This window comes from Podarcis filfolensis (genome assembly GCF_964270895.1).
Source record: "Podarcis filfolensis genome assembly, chromosome: 11".
Classification (NCBI taxonomy): Eukaryota; Metazoa; Chordata; class Lepidosauria; order Squamata; family Lacertidae; genus Podarcis; species Podarcis filfolensis.
The window spans coordinates 43,084,363-43,104,096 of record NC_139613.1 but is presented as its reverse complement, the minus strand read 5'-3'; the positions used below and the strand labels follow the sequence as shown (position 1 = coordinate 43,104,096).

The following is a 19,734-nucleotide window of genomic DNA, read 5'->3' as shown; positions in this document are numbered from 1 at the left end:
CTAGGCAGGGGGAAAGTTCTGATAGACCTTACAGCTTGCTTTCTACTTTGTGGGAGATCTACTTTAATAGGCCCCTACAATGGTATTCTAATGTTAATTTTGAATAATCTAAGAATGAAAAATGATACAGAAATAAAAGTAGCCTTTCTGTCCTATGAAACAGGCAGAAATCTGCAGTGTTCTTTCCACAGCTTTTGGAGTTAAATGTCACTATAGATTGCTTTCTCTTAAGTCACCTTCCTGCTCAATCAAGTCCCTTATATACCTTGCTAAAAATTGAAAACTTCTCTTCCATATTCACTCATGAGGAATGAACTACAGTACTTTGATCCTAAACCTGCTGTCCTTGGGTGAGAAGCCACCTTTTACCATTCTGAATTTTCCTACAAGACAAAAGGTTTTTGCAGGGGTGGCTAACTAAATTGGTAATGTGCAATTGTCAGTGCCTACGTATTTCAATTTATAAACATAGCCTAGTTCCCCAAAACGCACCTGGTTGGTTATTGCGCCATGAAAAGCGGAGTCTACTGTAATTTAAAAGTGTGCCTTGCAAAGCTAGTGCCTTCAGCCATTGTGCTGCTGAGTTAGAAGATTAGATTAGAATATCCAAACGTTGCCAGGGGGGAAAATCACTCTTGGCTTCCTCAGTCGTATATTCCTTCTCCCTTTTAAGTACGAAGAACAGCGTCTTTGTGCTGTAAGGCTACGGCGGCGCGCCAGTCGAGGCCCCTTAAGAAGCGAGGCGGGCAAACGACCCGAAAGTGGGGGGAGCCCAGACGCCCCATCTCGCCAAGGCGACGAGGGCTTTTGAAATATCAGCCTGTGATAGGTCCCGGCCACGGCGGGGGTGTCCCTTTTTCAGCGTGTTCTAAAAGCCTAGGGCTAGCCGAAGCCGTTTCGCGGTGCCTCCCTCGCGCGCTCCCTGTCCTTGAGCACTTGGTACGTTCCCATCTAACTCCAGGGGATAAATAGCGGCAAGCCAAGGCACCGGCTGCGAAGCGACGCGGGAGAGGCTGGGCGCTTCCATTGTGCAACTCGAAGCAGGCTCCGCAAAAGCGCATCATGGATCATCCCGGGCAGACGGAATTGTGGAAGGCGCAGACGCTGGACGAGCTGATCCAGATCCTGCATCGCTTGTTCTCCGGCGACAAAGTCAATGTGGCAGAAGTGCAAACCTTAATGGAAACTTACGAGAGCAACCCGGAGGAGTGGCTCAAATATGCTCAGTTTGACCAGTTCAGGTAAACTCGGTGGGAATCAAGATTAGTTCGCCTGAACAAGCAAGCGGGTGACAAGCTAGCTGCTTTATTACTGTAGGATAAGCTATTCTCCTGGGAACGAAAAGCGGTCGATATGTGCTTTTAAAATGAGAGTTGCTTTGCTTGAAATGCCAAACGGACGTGATTTTCTTGGAGCATTTCATTAAGTTTGGTACGAAATTAGTGCGGATCTTTTAGAAATTAAATAGCAATCTACTCTCCAGGCGCACTTCTACTTTGTTTGCACGTTTGATGTTCGTAGGTGTTGCAAATCCAAATATCTTGCTCAGATTCCTTTCCGTGTATCTTTTAGCGTTTGCTACATATGTAATTTGCTGCTAATAGCTAACATATGTGTTGTGCAGATAGTGGCTCCTCTTCTTTTTTTAGCAGCTTGCATTCAGGCTTCATTTTGTAGCTTGTGTGTTGGTGTGTTTTTTTGTGTGTGTTTTTTTCACGACTAGCCTGTTAGATGTTAAACTTTGACTGGTTTATCTTGCAACATTAGGGCTTTTCCAAAGTTGTTTTCCTCTTCTTTCTTGGGCATTCCAGTCCATTTGAAATGGCACTCCAGAACAAAGCAATATGCCTGGTGGTGAAAATCTGGAGGCAGCCTAATAAAGGTAGAGTTAATGTGCCCTCCAGGTGGTGGTAGACCACAACTTCCATTATTACTGACTATTGAAAATGCTGATGGAGCTGTAGTCCCAACAACAATTTCTCAAGGGCATCATATTACCTACTGTACTCCTGGCCTAAAACATGTGCCAGGAGGGGGGTGAGGTGAAGGCACTAATGAGATGTCTACTGAATACTGTTCCAAATCTTGTGTCACAAAAGTCCTGTGCCTCCCTTAATTACTGGATAATCATCACTAATCGTTTTTCTCAGAGGCCTGTTTCATAATCTGTAGTATTGAACAAGGCTAAATTCAGCCATTGGTAGCTGTTAAATAGTTGGTGATTCGCATCTACATTTCCTTTCCATATGGACTGCATGAAGACATCTATCTGCACCAGCAAGCCCCTCTCTGGGAATTGTCAATGCATCAGAGTCACAAAAAATATTGCAGCAGTGTGAACTCCTAGTTATACAGTAATTCCCTCTCCATCAGCACTAGTACAACTATTCAAACATTAAATTTTAGCCTTAATCAAGAGCATGGATTAAGGCAGCTAGCCTTTTTTTGCAGTCTGAGGTTCACTGCCAAAAGTGAATTGTCACTTTTAAGCAGGGTTTTGCAAATGGTGCAAAGTCCACCTTATTTTTCTGGAGTTTTTCCCCTTGAAGAAAGAAATGCAGGTTATAAATATTTTTTTAAATAACTGGCCACTGAACCACAATTTGACCATACTAATTTGAGTGTGATGGAGGATGAACTTGGATGACCAAAAGTGCCTCCAGCCACTTGGTAGGCTAGTTGTCTGTTACTTCCTGTCAAGTGGCAATGAACAATAGGATACAGTATATCATTTATATGGCATTTAAAAGTTTTAAAACAATCCACATCTATTATTAATACTTAACTATATATAATATAAGCAGAAGCAGCATGCATCACCAGCTGGTGGTTTTCATTAATGATGATGCATGCTGCTGCTACTATAGTGAGTACATAATTGTACTGCACAAGCTCAACTATACCTGACCAGAAATCCAGGTATGAGCAATCACTGGCTATTTTCCTCTAAAACTTGCCCAAGACATTACATGCACATCAGATGTGCCCCTATAATCATAATTGCATTGTTTATCCCTTAACCATTTTGAGTATAGGTACTCCTGCAGTATACATGTATATGGTCACTTCATGGTGTTCAGGCTCTCCCAGTCTGTAATGTGGTGAAAATCACCAAAGCAACTTCAGAACTTGCTTCACTCAAATGGCTGCAGGCACAGCAGTTTGTTTGAATAAATCAGCATGACTGTTGATTAACCCTTAATGCTGAAACTAAAGCATCTTTTTTATGGAGCTATTCATAGCGATTAGTGGAAACATAAAAGTGGGTTCTTCGGTTCATCCAGATTATCATGTGTGTTGTATAGTGTGTACGGCACAAACTGAACCTTATCCCGTGACCTTGTTATTTCCAGCTTCTGCCTCACTGAAGAGACCATAAACCATACAATGATCCACTGGATGGCACTGGGGTCCTATTCTGATACTCTCCCTACAGAAAAGTGTGTGTGTGTGTGTGTGTGTGTGTGTGTTGATAATACATTTATAATTAGCTTAAATGCCAGTTTCTCTGCAAATGCATTTTTAGCAGAAGTTAAAACAGATATTTCTTAATCCCATATCAAGCCTCCTCTCTTCTGGTTCCTGTTCTTTGGCACACTTTCCCTCTAAATGATTAACTTATGTAGGTGACAATAAGTCATCTTAAGTGTTTCTTTGTAGGCAGCAGCAACAGAAAAGGCACATGAATAGCCAATTCATTAGGGAGGCTGATAATCAAATCAAGAGGATGGCAGGGGCTCTAAGATGCAGATTCCACTTCTGCTTTTAGTTCAGAGTATCGTATTTGGGAAGGGGGTTAAGAGGGAGACTTAAGCTCAATCCATTATGTGCTGCAAAACATACTGGATGGTCTGTAGCAGTCTGGCATACTTGCCTATTGGGCTTTACACCAGCCCTGAAGGCTGAATATTAGCAAAGTGGCTAACAATAAAAAAGTAAAAACAATTCACAATGAATATTAAACACAGCAGATAAATTTCAGCTAAGCCTTTTTTGTGAGTGTGTGGCTGTCAACCAGATGGTTGGTGTTTCGAGCCCACCCAGGAATGGCTGTGGGCAGGAATCGTGCATTGCAGAAGGTTAGACCAGAGGGTTAGACTAGAGGACCTTTTGGGTTCCTTCCGATTCCGATTCTGTGATCTATGGCCCTGAAGACATGAGAATTACTCACAGGAAAGCCTCCCTTGTAGGGGAAATATCCCACAACCAGGCTGCCATAGCCCAGATCTGCGAGGGTCCCCTGCCTGAAACCCCGGAAAGGTAGATAATATTAAGCTAGGTAGACCTATGATCTGCCTTGTTTCATTGGGGCGCGAGAGCCGCGCATCCACGGCGCCCGCAGCCCCGCCCCCTTTCCTTACGCGTTCCCCGCCCCACCCACTCCTTTTGACTTCTTTCTCCCGGCTTCTCCCAAGTGCCACGCATTGAAGGTTTAGAGGCAGAGGGAGGGCGGGGACCCGCTGGCCAATCAGAGCCGATTTTGAGCAACACCCCTGAAGGGTTGGGCCAATGAGAGCTGGCTCGAGGTAAATAGCAGCCCGAGCCTCCCGGGGAGGCTGGAACTTGTATTTTTTTAATTTTTTTTTGTACTTTTATGAGAATCGATGGAGGGGCGTTGGCAGTCCTGGAGGACAATGTCTAGTTCATAGGGCTGTGCCCCGCAAATGACTTAAGCAGCAAGGCTATTACTGCGCGAATTGATCGGATGTGCCTTCTTGGTCGCTTTTTGCAAATGAACTGCTTTCGAAATGTTAACGTGGAAAACGAATGGCTGACATCAAGCCAGGTTTTTTTGTTTTTCCTGATCTGTGTCAGGTTATTGTGTTCTCTAACAGATATTTTTGGGACAAGGAACTGGCAGCAAATCAGGGGCTTTCTGGCTTCCCAGCCTTCTGGCGTTCCACTGTTGGAAAGGTCCCCATGGAAACCTCGTCTGCAAACTTGCCTCCACTGGATTGTGTACCGATTCAAACTTGCGTGCACACACCTGACCTTTAAAAGTGAAAACAGGGTGTGTCTACTGCACCGTATTAAAAGCCAGGCTTTGATTTAATTATAAATCAGGTGCTACTGCTCAGTCTGCCGCGCCCCCCCCTCCGTTCCCCTTTGCTGTATCCTTTAGTCTTTTTCATACCATTTCTAATCTTCGATTATTGTGCAACGCTTGCTGTTGGCATTGTGAAACTAGTTTGTTCTTATCTTGCTTGGCAGTATTCCCTGTAAAGTTGGCTTTTTATCAGGAGGAGAGTCTCTCACACACCCCACACACTTTGGATTTGCATGTACGGTGTATCTTCTGCAGAAAAGTAGCTTAAATGGTTGGGACCATTTGATAACAAGCTGTAAAAAAATCAGTAACTTCCTTGTTGTTACAAAGCTTCTGTAGTTACAATCTCATTGCAGAAATTACCTCACCCAAGAAGTATTTGGGTTATGTTGTGCTTTTCCATTTATAGGTTGTGTTGCTCACTCAGCATTGTAAACCACTGTGATCTACTTTTATGACCCTTATGTGATAAAGGTATAAATATATTGCAGTTTTAGGATGCCACTGAAAATAGGTCAAATTATATGGACAAGTGCAAGAGTGTGTTTATGTGTATGTGTGGCTTTTTTCCATAAAATATAAAACTTGGGAGAAATACAAGCACTTCACCTATGTTATCAGATATATTATCTCAATGAACCTTAGAACTACCCAGTAAGGTAGCAGAGTATTATCAAGATAATTTGTATGCAGCAGGCACTAATTGTTCAAAACAATGCAGTGAGTAGAACTGTCATACAGCTCAATCAGAAAAGATTACTAGATGGTTAGGGTAGGGGAGCAGGCTGAAAATTAGCAACCATTAATTTTTTTAATTTGTGTATACCATTCAAGAGAGAGGTGCTCTTGACATCTGTTTCTGCTTCTCAGTGATGGCTCTTAAAAATAAAACCCTGTATCTTATTCTTTCAGGTACACAAGAAATCTTGTGGATAAAGGAAATGGAAAGTTCAATTTGATGATCTTATGCTGGGGTGAAGGCCATGGCAGGTTTGTGGCTATATATATTTTTCCTATAATATAAAGCTGTACAGGCAGAGGGCCTTCTTGGTAGTGGTGCTCGCCCTGTGGAACACCGTCCCATCAGATGTCAAGGAAATAAACAGTTATCTGACATTTAGAAAACATCTGAAGGCAGCCCTGTTTTGGGAAGTTTTTAATGTTTGATGTTTTTTCATGTTTTTAATATTCTGAGTGGCTGGGAAAGCCCAGCCAGATGGGCAGGGTATAAATTTATTATTATTATTATACAAAACATTGCATCTGTGCCACAAAAAAAATGTATTGTAGCCTTATATAGACGGTATATTATAAAATTCCATTAACTCTAACCTTTCCAAAAGCTTTGGGTGGTTCCCTGCATTAATTTTTTTTTAATCCAACTATTTAAAACAAAACCAAAGCAATACACTAGCTCTTAAGGGTCCATTTTTGCATATTTGATTGTTTCAGTTAATCAGCGTTTAATCTCTGGGTTCCTTACACTTTTTAAAAACACTTTAAAAGACCCTGTGAAAAGGTGAATATGGCTTTGTGAGTAACCCAAGTTCTGTGTGTGATCCTGCTCAGGGAAGGGTGGGACAGGTGAATATGTCATTGACACAAGGGCTGGCCAATCAACACTGTGCAGATCCAGCCTCATCTGCAAGCCAGAGGTACCAGATTTCCCAAAGTCCCTTAAAAAAAAAGCTGTATGTTACTGTTCTGAGAACCATTGCTCTCTATGCACTAGATATATATGCCCTTTTTCTCTTGCCTCTGCAAAACAGACAATTATCAGACATCTCTTAAGCATGAGGAATGTGATGCTTCTTTGTCAGAGCAAACTGTTGTAGAACCACTTGGTGACTTCCTTCTTTGTGCTTTCTTACAATGGTAGTAGGTTTTTCATTACTCGATGTATGTTAGCCCCAGTGTTTTACTAAAGGGGCATTGTGCTGTCTCTGCCTCTAGTCTAAAGCAGGGTTTGTCAAGTGAGAGAGTTCCCCCTCAGAACCCCAATTTTGTAAATCAGTAAGATCTGGTCAATGTACCCTTGACAATTCCCAGAACACAATGGGTGGCATTCAATTAAGTTTTATTCAGAGTAGACCTATCAAAATTAATGGACCAAAGTTAGTCATGTTCATTCATTTCAATGGCTCTACACTGACTAAAATTGCATGCTACCCAATATGCCAAACCTTGGGGTTCAACGGCCTCTGCAGCTGTTGCATTGAATCCTGAAATGCCCTTTTTCCGTTTGGGTAAAATGCTGTCTTGTGATGCGGTGATCTAAGACTCTGAGGATTGTGGAAGTGAGGAGTTCCGTTTTCACAAAAATGTAATTTGCACTAGGAAAGCTACAGGTGGTGTTTGCTTAACCCTTCTCCCATCTCACTGCTTTTCCATCCAGTTGGGATTCCCAGATGTGGTTTTGCTGCATCAGGAAGGAAAAAACTGCTGGCAAGGGGATCCAGTAGGTAGGGAAGGGTGACACTTTCCTGGCTGCTATCTTTCTTCTCAAAATATGTGCAGGTGTATACACGCACCCCTAAATAGCAAAGAAAAAGTAGCTCAGATTCCAAGATTTGAGTTAACCTCTAGTTACCTAGATTCATCAGAGAGAAGATGCTGAGGGCAGTAAAAGATACCTGGGGAGGGAATGGAGCTTGTTTTTGTCTTCATACAATTACAGTTATGGACAGTGAGAAAGAGCTGAACTATAGGATTCCTTTGGTACCACAGTGAGCTGTCCAGCAAGATAAGCTGGCAGAGAATATACTTTTGGATGCTAGGAAGTTCAGGAAATTATTTTGGGAATAAGTTTGTTATCATCGCGTATTATTATTATTATTATTATTATTATTAGTAGTAGTAGTAGTAGTAGTTCACTTTTAATCTAGTGTCCAATGAGCCTTCAAGGGGTGGGGTGTCTTTATTAACAATACTGTTACCTGCCTTTAACTCCTAGGTCGCTGTGAACCTTACATTATTACCTGTGATCCCTGTGCTTGGTTTGATCCTGGAGCACACACACACACATACATACCCTAAGCCAGTTTGGGAGGACATGGGTGGAGAAGGGGAAACCCCATTACACAAGTAGAACTTTTTGTGCTGATGCGACTCATTAGGTGAACCCACCAAGCAAAAACAAGTTCTCTTAATAAATCTTGTTATGCCCCGATCTGGGGCAAGTCTGCACAAAGATTACTGAAGTGAAAACCAATAATGAACAAGAGTTTCAGTCTCCCCTAATGAGGAGCGGAAGCACATCTGGCACATTGTTATGCAGATTTATCTAGGGCTGCCTCGCCCTGTGTCCCACTTGTGACCATTCAGACTAAATAGACAACTTACCCATGTATGGTAGCCTACTAGAGGCCGAATAAATAACTTGCTTTTGCTGCCTTTCTGTGACCACAGAAAAAACAACGGGCTTCTGCAGGCAACCATATGTGACTGTTGGGCTGTATTGAGCTTGGTGGCAGGTCACAAACTCTGCAAACCTGACATAGGATCATTACTTTTTTCAACCCTGCAAGCTAATGACTTGGTTTGAATGTAATGTTGGGCCACAGTTTACTGCTACAGGAATGAACCTACAGAAGAATTTTCAGGTTAACCTCATTTTATCATTGCATCTGACAAGGGCAAACTGTGGCCAGTTAAAACTGATATACTGAAACAAGCCTGGGTCAAACCATAGTTTATTATTCTAGTTTAATGCAACAAACCACAGTTTCAACTGAGTTCAAAGGCTAGATGTAAATCAAAATTGGTTAGCTTAAACCAGGAAGTGAATGTTCCTAATCTTCTGCTAGTGGCCATGCTGAAGGAGGAATGCTTGAGTTCAAGGTTCGTTTAGCTAGCATTGTGCCCAAACTGGGCTGTCGGTTATCTGTGGTTATTCTCCAAAATTGCACTCCAAGTTTCTGCCAAGTGCATTGTGGTTTGCGAGACAGACGAGCAGCTGTTTAAAAATAAGAAACCACAGCTTGTTTTAATTTGTTGCACAAGCAGTACCAGTTAGTCAAGGAGTCAATTAAATCTGAATGGAGGAGTGACAACGTGGCGTTTCCCCCCGCTCCAGAATATAGCCAGTAACAGAGAAAGAACACTGCCACATATTTTCCAATGGAAAATATGAGTGACTGTTTTGAATTGAGTTCATGATGTAAAAGAAAATTATTATGTGTATCTGAAATGAGAAGTTTCATCTCTGGAGGTAGTGGTGCTTTTTTTGTTAGAAGGTTAGGTCCGAAAGCCAAACATAAATACAGCATCTGTTTTTATCTTAAATGGAATTCAATTCAATGGACAACTATAAGAGAGCTTCCAGGCAAAAGGTTGTGTAAGTAACAGGCAGGCTGTGTCTGCACTCTTGCTACCCACAAGCAACATAGAGACTGCCAGTTCTAGTGGTGGTTGCTGTCGACGAGTAGCATAGTACTAGCCAGCAACATTCACCTCTCTTGCCCTCAATTCATACAAATTAGTGCCTTTTCACTGAGGCACCATTTTCCCTTCACTTCTCATTCATACACATTGTGTAGATGCTGGTCAAGTAGCTCCTTCATTGCAGCCCAAGTCCTTTCCCAGATAATGCCTTTGAGTTATGGTCCTATTGTTTAATTGAATTCCTATCTAGACATACCCAGCCATTGCCAAAGAACAGATTATTAGCAAATTTTGTCAGTGACATCACAGTGTTTCCTCAAAATCATCAACAGTCTCTCTTTTCATATTTGCAGAAATGCTAATATTTCCCTTTAAATCTGACTCTTTTTTTCACTTTGACTTTTTTCACTTTCATCCCACTTTCAAGACCGCTATAAAATGATGTGGGCAATAACAATATTTCTCTTGTATTAGATGTACAACACAGTAAGCCCTATTGACTTCAATGGAGCTTACTCCCAAATAAATGGGGTTAGGTTTGCAGCCGTAATCATTTTATGGTACATTATGTTTATATTACAGTCAACTTGCAACTTGCACACATGTAACTTACTCGATTACAGCTTTATGTGCTTAGTGGCCATTCAACTGACACTGCACAAATTAAATGCATGTCAGAAAGTTTAAAAGCTCTCTGTTTCGCATGGGAAGCCTGCGGGCTTCAGAAAAGGATGCTTGCATGATGGGGGCAGTTCCAGGATTGTTTTGATCATATGCAATTTCAGCTTTACGTGCTATCTGCAGAACACAACCCTTACGCAAGTAGAGAGTCAGCTGTACATGTAAAAGTACAACAAAGGTATCAGCCCTGCTAACTTCATAATTTTTTGTGTTTGTGTACATATGCAGCAGTATCCATGACCACACAGATTCACACTGCTTTATGAAAATGCTTCAAGGAAATCTAAAAGAGACGCTGTTTGAGTGGCCTGGCAAAAAGGGGACTGGAGAGCTGCTGAAGAAATCCGAAAGGGTTTTGAAGGAAAACCAGTGTGCTTATATTAATGGTAAGCCCTTTCATTTTGGTTCATACCCAAATAACCTTGTAACTTCTTGGCTAGACGTTTCAAATCTTGGAAGGTAAGGGTTTTTTTTCCCATTTCTTGGTTAAAAGAATAGGACACATGGGGACATTTCATGTTATAGAATAAGTCTAATCTTTCCTCTGCTGATAGCCCACTTTGTTTCTTCCTTATATCTGAACTACTGTGTGCAGAATTTAGAGTTTACAAATTAGGCATACGATTCCTGTGCATAGTGTTGCTGACCTTGACTGGTGCTCCTTTTAAACACAGAGACCTATTGTAATAGATGTCATGGAATGGATTTTAAATGCTGCTACAAGCATCATGGTTGCATGCTGCACTTCCAAAAAAGTTTTTTATCCTATTCTGTTTTTAGGACCTTCCATTATATCCCACCAACCTTTGTGGTGGTTCTGAAAACTGAGATGATAGGTAGAGCTCCCTTCACCCCCCCATCAGATTTAAGCACTGTAGCAAGTGTCTTGATCACAAAAAACCAGAGACCCCCAAGGTAGTGTCTGTAGGCAAAAAAAGGGCTGTGGTAAGGAAGAAATACTAAAGCTTCATCAACAATTTTTGGAACAGGATCCTCACCTGGGGCTGACTGCAACATTGTCTTCAGTCTACTCCCCAGCCACATCCTTCCAGCCATTTTCTGGCATGGCTGTCAACAGCACTGGCACGGACCTGTACAGTACTTGTTTTAGAACCAATGGATAGCATCCATTGCATTAGTTGCTTATTCTGCACTCACCATGGATTAAAATGGGGACTTTAACACCTCACAACTTTAATCATACACAGTGGATTTTCACCCAAGTCATGGAGATTAAGACTCTTTTAATATTTGGGGATTTTTGACATAAACTTAACAGACAAGAGAAGGAAGTGAAATATGTTTGGGTCACAAAAGGAGCATCAGAACTGAGTGAGGGCTGCGCTTCAAGGCAAAATATTCAAAGTACTGTATCTCAGTTCTGTTCAGAATTTTGTGAAACTTGGCCAATTTATCATGCTTACCACCCAGATTCTCCATGCTTTGATTTCAGGTGGGATTCATTATTCTGACTTTGAGGATTAGAATGTCTGAGCTTACATGGAGTGGACTGGTTATTTTTGCATTGGGGATTCCATAACTGTTAGCTGCCTTGGGCTTTTTAAAATAAAAATGTGGAGTATGAATGTAACTAATAATAATAAATAATGGTAGAACATGATTTGATCCTTCCATCTTACAGAAGCCATCTTTGCCAAGATAATGTCAAGATGGCACATGCCACATTGGCCTTAGTTGATTTTGGTTATTTTCAGTTGTGGTTTATTCTTGTATGCCAGATGAGAAAAATGTCCTCTCTGCATTTCCCTGGGGAAACAACTTCAGTTCAATACTTGGCGCACACACACCTCTTACAAGGAACTAAAATCTCAGCTATGTTTTTTCCTCTCTGTTGTTTTCATGTCCAAACACTTTGATTTGGAATGAAATCAAAAACAAATGATGTATGCACACAAGCAACTTTGAACATTGCCGAAAGGCATTGTCTCTTCGTTCTGAACATCTTCAAACTAAAATAGTTGCTACACAGAAAGGTATGCTAAGCAAAAAGGGGGGTGGAATCACATGTATGGGAGTGTGTTGCTTATGAGACTTTACAACAAATGGATGTCCACAACTTACAGCTCAAAGATGGGTAGCTGGCAATTTGGCTTCCTTTATACAATATTAATTCAACTATAAGCTTTGCATTAAGCCAGCTCATGTGTTCAGATTTTATAAAGCAACAATAATATGTTTACTGATGCTAAGGTAGCACCTGATGGTTGTCAAGTTTTGTGGATTTTTTTGGATATTAAAATATGGTACCATATTTGAAAGACCTGTTTATGACATCACAATGGTAAATAACTCGATATTTTTACATAAGGCATTAAAATGGCTAGTTATACTTAGAAAAGGCAGAACCAATTACTGGAAGAATAAAGGCTTCCCCCCAGAAGAATTATTTCCTTCATCATAGGGCTAATGTCCTTACTATCTGCTTAAAATACAGTTTGGGGAATCTTTTGAGTAAGAGGGCCCTTTGCTCCTCTGCACAACGCTCCAGGTGAAGCACTCCAGTGAGAGGCAGGACTAGAGGCAAAAGTGAGCAGACCAATGAATGTGACCCATTGCACAATGAGCTACATTCCAGCACCATGCAAAAGTCAGCGTGGTTACACACATCTCTCTACCTCTATCCCCACGAGCAAGAGTTGGAGGACACATTTCAGCTTGGCGAAAGAACTCAAATGTAGAGTACGGCTGGTGAAGGTGAGGCCTAGAGAAGCCTGATGGCTAGTTAGAGAAGCTTGGCGGGGCCCTGAGAATTTCCAAACTTGATTTAAAATATAGCATCTTTCCCAAGTTCTTGGAAAAATAATGGTCTTCTCTATTTCATTTATTTTCCCTTGAATTTTTACAACATCTTTAAAAGAGAATACTGCATTTGTACTGGTGGCAGATGATTAAATTGACAGCACTTGAGATCTCACTAACATTCATGGAGACATCCTGTTGGCCTTTATCAGACTATAAATATGCAAAATTCACCTAGATTTTTAATAGAAGCTAGGCATTTTACTTTATTTTATTTTAAAAGATCCTAAAATTGAGGGTAAAATTGTTGGATAAATGATCTAACCCAGTGCTCTTGTGTTTTCTTCCGTTAGACTGCATTGGCTTACACCGTGTGGAGAACCCAAGCCATACGGAAACTGCTGTTAGTCTCCATTTGTACAGCCCACCCTTTGAATCTTGCCACACTTTTGACCAAAGAACTGGACACAAGCAAAAAGTTAAAATGACATTTTATAGTCAGTTTGGAGAAAGGACCCCATATGTAAGTATAAGGATTTGCACCTTGCCTGTACCATTTAGCTGATCACTGCAACCTTTCTATGGAAAGAAGGCAGCTCTTGGCTGATGCACATCATGCTAATAAATGAACCCCTTGTTGGAGGCCCAATACATTATTTTATTATTATTATTTGTTAAATTTGTATACCGCCCTTCATCCAAAGATTACAGGGTGTTTCACAACATAAAAATAATACATTCATTGGATTTCTGATGAGTTGCAAATCTGCTGGAGCAGGGACCAGAGCAGAGGGCCATGAACCGCCATGTTGTTCTGGAAGGAAAGGGGATGCTGCAAAGAAGCCAACTTGGGAATCAATAAACCAGTGGCATAGCTAGGGGTGCACTGGGAGTAAATTGCCCTGAGCAGCATTTACCTTTGAGGGCGGTACACCGGAGCCCAAGCTGGCGCACAAGCCCAGCATGGCGCTCTTAAAAGCAGTGCAGGGCTGGACTCGCAGCACGCCCAAGCTGTTGTAGTCCCTTTCCTAGCTGGTGCCCCACCCCTATGGCACTGCATGCGCACCCCAGACGCCGTCAGGCCTCATTATGCCACTGCAAAAAAAGACTTGCAGGGCTACGAACTCCAGGATGGAGCATTTGTATATTTGCCTAAGAGTTAAAACATAGCTAAATATGTTCTGCAATTTCCCATTAAAAATACACAGCAAACTAAGATTTGATTTAAATGTTCAGCTACAGCTCTTCCCACAATGTCAGACTGCCAGAAGAGTAATATTTTTAAAACTAGTAAAATTTCAAGGGGAAAAACAGCAACCCCAAAAGCTCTCTGAACATAGGAAACTAGCCTTTTGTTAAATGTTTATGCTAGAATTCTTATCCCAGACACTGTAGCTCTCCTTGGGCAGGGCTTTGTCCTATGGGAATATTAAAAAATGAGGTAATTTTATCTTCAGTTTTGAAAGGGCTGTTCCATGTAACGTTTATGAACATGTGTAGTGGAATGAAATGAGAGCATGTGGATATTTTTCAAGCAACTTTTAATGAAGGCTTTCCTATAGTGTCTTTTACAGCAGCCACTTCATGAGGCTGCCCCTTATACTATTCCTTAGAGGCCTGTATTAGGACTTTTATATCTGCCAAGTGTTTTAGCCTCTAGTCCTTTTCCTCTGCTTTGCTGAGATCCTTCACTGCTCTGCTTGCTGCAAATGACTGTTACACCATAGTGCTGATTTCAACCTTCAGTAACATCCCCAAAAGTCTTTGGGCATAAGAAATATAAGTAAATTCCAAACACACCCAGGTATGAAAAGGGCTTGGTGTTGGAGCACAGGACCAAACAGCAAAAAACTATCAAGTGGGAGCCATGGCAGAATTTAGTTACCCTCTATTCGCTCACATGTTTTTAGATTTTGTACCTCAGAGACTTCTTTACTTGAAATAACTGAAAAATCTAGACAACAAAGATTCTCTCTCTTCTTTCTAGGCAACATCAGTTTCACAAGAGAACAACTGAAAAGCACAAGGCCAGCTGGATGGTTTATTATTTGAACTGGAGCAGAAGGATTGTATGATTGATGCCAGTGCCAAGCTGTGTCTGAATAATCTCTATGTAGGACAACAGTAGAACAGCTATTTGGTCAAGTAGTTATCATTCATGATTCCTGTCCTCTTGAACACTAAAGGGAGTAGTGCCATGTATTGCTGCAGAGTTCAAATGACTCTCGCAACCTACCATAAAACCAGGGTCCTTTCCCCACCATTTCTACTTTTGAGACTGTGTACACAAACGTCAGCATTTGGGCTTTTAAGTATGACTTGACTTTCTTAACAGCCCTACCTGTTTGAATGTATGCCATTTTTACTAGTAATGTAACTTCTTGGTGTCATCTGTACTGTGTACTGTATACTGTTAGCAGCTTCATTTTAACCAGGGCTCAATGATCTGTTGGAACTTTTAAAAATTGTTTGTGCATCTTAAAATCTTATGTGTAAGATCTGATTTTTTTTTAAACGAAAGAATAAAATAGGAGCAATAATGTCTTGTACCAACACTTAGGTCCTGGAGAAAATGTTTGTTAATATCTGTTAAACGTTAATGATGTTGAATGGGATCAATTTTTAGTTTTTAAAGCGATTTGTATCATAACTTGCCCCAAAACCTGAATAAAACTGAATACGGGCACACTTTCTCATTTTTGTCCTGTAGCATAATTTAGCATAATTGATGGCTGCTCATCTGTCTGTTAAACAAACCCTTTCATGGTTTCCAGATGCTGTGTTAAGGCCCCATCATGCAAAAGGTGAATATACAGCAACTCGCTGGTGTGCCAGAGCTCCAACATTTGGGTTGGGTTAGTGAAGCAATATGCAATGTTGGAGATGGAGTCTGGAGGTGCAGTCCCACTGCCTGACCATGTGTTGGATTTCTGCTGCGGAGGGGGCTTTCCCCTCTTGCTCTGCATCTGATTAGTTTTATTTTTATTACACCATGCTTCTTACTTACAGGTGAAAATTAGCCCCAAAAGCTCTCTCTCTCCAAACCCTTTTTGTTTGCCTGTTTGAAAGGGATAAGGACTGTGTGAAGTAACAAAGAGTTCTTTATGTAAGCATGTAAAAATGTTAAGTCAGAGCCAAGAGTCTGCCATAGCCTGCTTTCTGCAGGTCCTAGATCTGGTATTCCTATGGGGAAAAGGTGTTGTTGAATTTTTGGGAGTGATGACATATTCCTGCCTTCTTTCTCTCCTAGAACATGCTATTTTCAAATACAGATAAATGCTTAAGAGCATCAGCTGGATAGGTATCTTTTCTTATAATACATGCTTCCAGGTCTGTGTTTGAAAAAAGAGCATTTGTCTGCATCAGATGCAATCTAAGCTCCACGATTACATTACAAATCAGACTGAATAGGCTGTTTGTGAAAAACAGAAATTTGATCAGCTTTGGGAAACTTGTGGAAAGGTACCTGCTACAGTAGGAACATAGATCACATATCCTGCAGACAATATTACTCTGCCATTTGTGATCAACTATTCCTGAACAACAAACTGCCACTTTTTTAGGAATGTGCTGAAGGGATATAAGTGTCATGTCAGACTTCTCGACTGATTAGTCCAGCTGTCAAACATGGTGTGTTAAGAATCAGCCATTCATTCCAGCTATGCTGCATTTGTTGTTGTTTAGTCGTTCAGTCGTGTCCGGCTCTTCGTGACCCCGTGGACCAGAGCACGCCAGGCACTCCTGTCTTCCACTGCCTCCCAGTTTGGTCAAACTCATGCTGGTAGCTTCGAGAACACTGTCCAACCATCTCGTCCTCTGTCGTCCCCTTCTCCTTGTGCCCTCCATCTTTCCCAACATCAGGGTCTTTTCCAGGGAGTCTTCTCTTCTCATGAGGTGGCCAAAGTATTGGAGCCTCAGCTTCAGGATCTGTCCTTCCAGTGAGCACTCAGGGCTGATTTCCTTAAGAATGGATAGGTTTGATCTTCTTGCAGTCCATGGGACTCTCAAGAGTCTCCTCCTATGCTGCATTACTTTTTTTTTTTTTTAATGGAATGACATGTTTGGGACTAGAATAAGCATGTCATGCCCTTTTGATCAGGTGTGGGACCCATCTTTCTTGGCCATAGACTATGCTTGCTAGGGGTGATAGGAATTGTTCAGCAACATCTGCAGGGTCAAAGCTTCCCCAGCCTTGTTTTTGAATAACCAATACTGCCATCACAGCTATTCATTTTTGCAGCTGGAAAAAAATATGGTCTAACGCTAACTTTCCACTGGAGACAGCTGGTGGAGATGAGACAGAGGCTACACTGTTTGACTGCTTCTTGTTTGCTCTTCTTTTATCTGCTTCCATTTTCTCAAAAGTGGCATGTGTGCAGGTGGGTGGAGAATGAATCTATGCCATTAGTCAGCAAGCGCAGAATGGATAAGGAGGTACTCTTCACAGTAAACATTTGTTCTTCACCTCTACTTGTGCTTTTTGTCCTTGGCATTGGCTTGGGGAGCTGAAATCTGGAGCCTAGCAATGTGTTTTTCTCCTCTTTAAGCTAAAAGTACACCCTGTTCATTTGCTAATTCTTTTCGCTTATTTTTGTAGCCTCTCCCAAGCCTGGGAGAAAGTTGTTTGCTCTGCTGGGGTGCAGCCTTTCCAAGGTTAAAACATGCAACCTGCTTGTGATTACTCTCTGGAATTACATGTTGAAATGATTTTTTATTACATTGTTTGGCACTTTCCTGTCTTGAGCAATCTAAGTTATAACATTCTGAGTTTGAATGAAATTGAAAGCTGGCAGCAAGGACCCATTACGCCACCAACCAATAACTCATAAAGGGGTGGTGGTGGCTAAAATGCAGTCCTCCAGGCATTGTTGGACTACAACACCCATCAGCCCCAGCTATTATAGCCAATTAGGGATGGTGGAAGTTTAGTCCAACAACAACTGGCAAGCCAGATGGGCTCCACCCCTGCCTTCAAGTATAAATCATTCTAAGTCAGATTAATGCCAGCTGCTATGGAAATGGAAAATGAAATACTTTTATATTTACAGAACAGGCATGCCAACAGGAGCTTGATTATGTGACTAATATGCCACTAAAGCAACCCGCTAAGTGACTTTATGATATGATTTGCAAACAAAGATATTAACTGCTACGGCGACCTTTGTAAATGTTTGCAGCAATGGGTCTCCAGCAGTTGTTGCAAGTCACAAGAGGACCATGCACACCAGGGATGGAGAACCTTTCTCAGCCTCCAAGGGCTACAATCCCCTTCTAGCAACCTATCGGTAGCCACATACCAAAGGGAAAAGTGGACAGAGCAACACGTTAATTTTACCCTTTGCACAGTAGGCTGGTTTCTACACATATTCATGCACCACTTTTCTTCTTTCATCCAGGCAAGCAAGCAAGAGGCATCATTGGAGTGTAGGGGCAGATTCCAGCCAGGCAAGGGTACTCACAAAGAGCATGGAATTTGCTTCAATAAGATGTAGCAATGGCCACCAACTTGGATGGCTTTAAAAAAGGAGTGGACAAATTCACAAAGGCTATCAACAGCTACTAGGCACAATGACTGTGCCCTCCCTCCAGTACGTTTCTGAATACTACTGCTGGAAGCAGGAGGGGGGAAGAATGCTATTGTGCTCAAATCCTGCTTGTGGGCTTCTCATAAGCATCTGCTTGGCCACTGTGAGGACAGGACGCTGGTCTAGATGGGTCACTGGCTTCATCCAGCAGGCTCTTACGTTTTAAAGTGCCATCTAGAGAGGTATGGAGGGCCACACCAATATATTCAACAGGACTTACTGCTGAGAGTACTGATGCTTAGGATTGTGCTGTTAATTTTTAGCAAGATCCTGCAATTGAGAGAGAGGCAAGAGGAGATTTGGAATTCTAGATTGCGTAAAGGATTATATTGGTTCCTTAAAGTAACATTGGTGAGTATGGGCCTAGCAGTTCACTGATCAAAGGGTTATCAAATCAAAAGTGTTCTGAAAAGATTAAGTTTTTCCTAAAGTGATAAGGAGAACTGTAGGATAATCCTGTCAGTGTGTACATAGTACTCTCTGAAGACAGTTTTTACAAAAATGATACACATCTTGTTGAACTGGAAGGGTGATCAGTGACTCACAAGAGAATGTAGTTAAACTACTTTTCCAGTGCACACATAAATGGTCTGATGGAAGTAAAAGCAGCTAGTTTTTATCAAGCTGACCGATATGGACATCACTGGATTTTATCCATTAACTTTCCCTCAATTTTTGTTGTAAACTTACTTTAACATGGGTAGTAAGACTACATAAATAAGTATACTCTCCCCTGAACTTTGGAAATATAGGAAATAATATTTTCCCTTTCAGTATTTATATTTTCTTAAACAGTTCCACCCAACTTACTTTTTTGTAACCATTTTAATTAGGTAAAGATTCCACAAATGATGCTTTAACCACAAGGGCATTCTTGCTTCGGAAATTTGTCAGAAAACAATAAAAATATAACTGCATCATTCAGAATGTGATCAAATGAGATTTTTACATTTTTCAGCTCACATGTGGATTTTAAAATTTTGGTCAAGTACTTTGAAAGTAAGCGGATATGTAGTACGACACTTTTGAAAAGTGGGTAGGTGAAAGATACAAAGAGGTGAAAGATACAAAAAATATTTCCCTGTTTATTCTGATCAATAAAAAGCACTTGTAACTATCTACCTCTGTATAGGAACAGGGCTGGAATGTCTAACTGGCTTTCTCTGTTTTCAGGGTCTATGTAAAGTATTTCATTACAAGTATTTACAAAAGAGGTTCATAACTTGATTAAGAGCAAAGCAAAGTCCTTGGCTGAAGAAGCCTTTGTTGGAGTGCCGT

At 41.3% G+C, this 19,734-nt stretch overlaps 1 protein-coding gene and 1 long non-coding RNA gene across 2 annotated transcripts in view; one reads left to right on the top strand and one right to left on the bottom strand.

Moving 5' to 3' along the window:
• The first annotated feature begins 796 nt into the window (after positions 1-796).
• Positions 797-15,564, top strand: CDO1 (cysteine dioxygenase type 1). The gene is made up of 5 exons (XM_083577197.1): positions 797-1,241; positions 5,960-6,037; positions 10,340-10,497; positions 13,225-13,394; positions 14,859-15,564. Exons 1-5 carry the CDS (start codon positions 1,063-1,065, stop codon positions 14,886-14,888), a joined length of 615 nt encoding a protein of 204 aa, XP_083433323.1. The 5' UTR covers positions 797-1,062; the 3' UTR covers positions 14,889-15,564.
• Positions 8,723-19,734, bottom strand: part of LOC310745089 — a 26,211-nt gene continuing 15,199 nt past the window's right edge. The window contains exon 3 of the long non-coding RNA XR_014539921.1: positions 8,723-9,002. This is a non-coding gene — a long non-coding RNA (uncharacterized lncRNA). The remainder of the gene's footprint in view (positions 9,003-19,734) is intronic.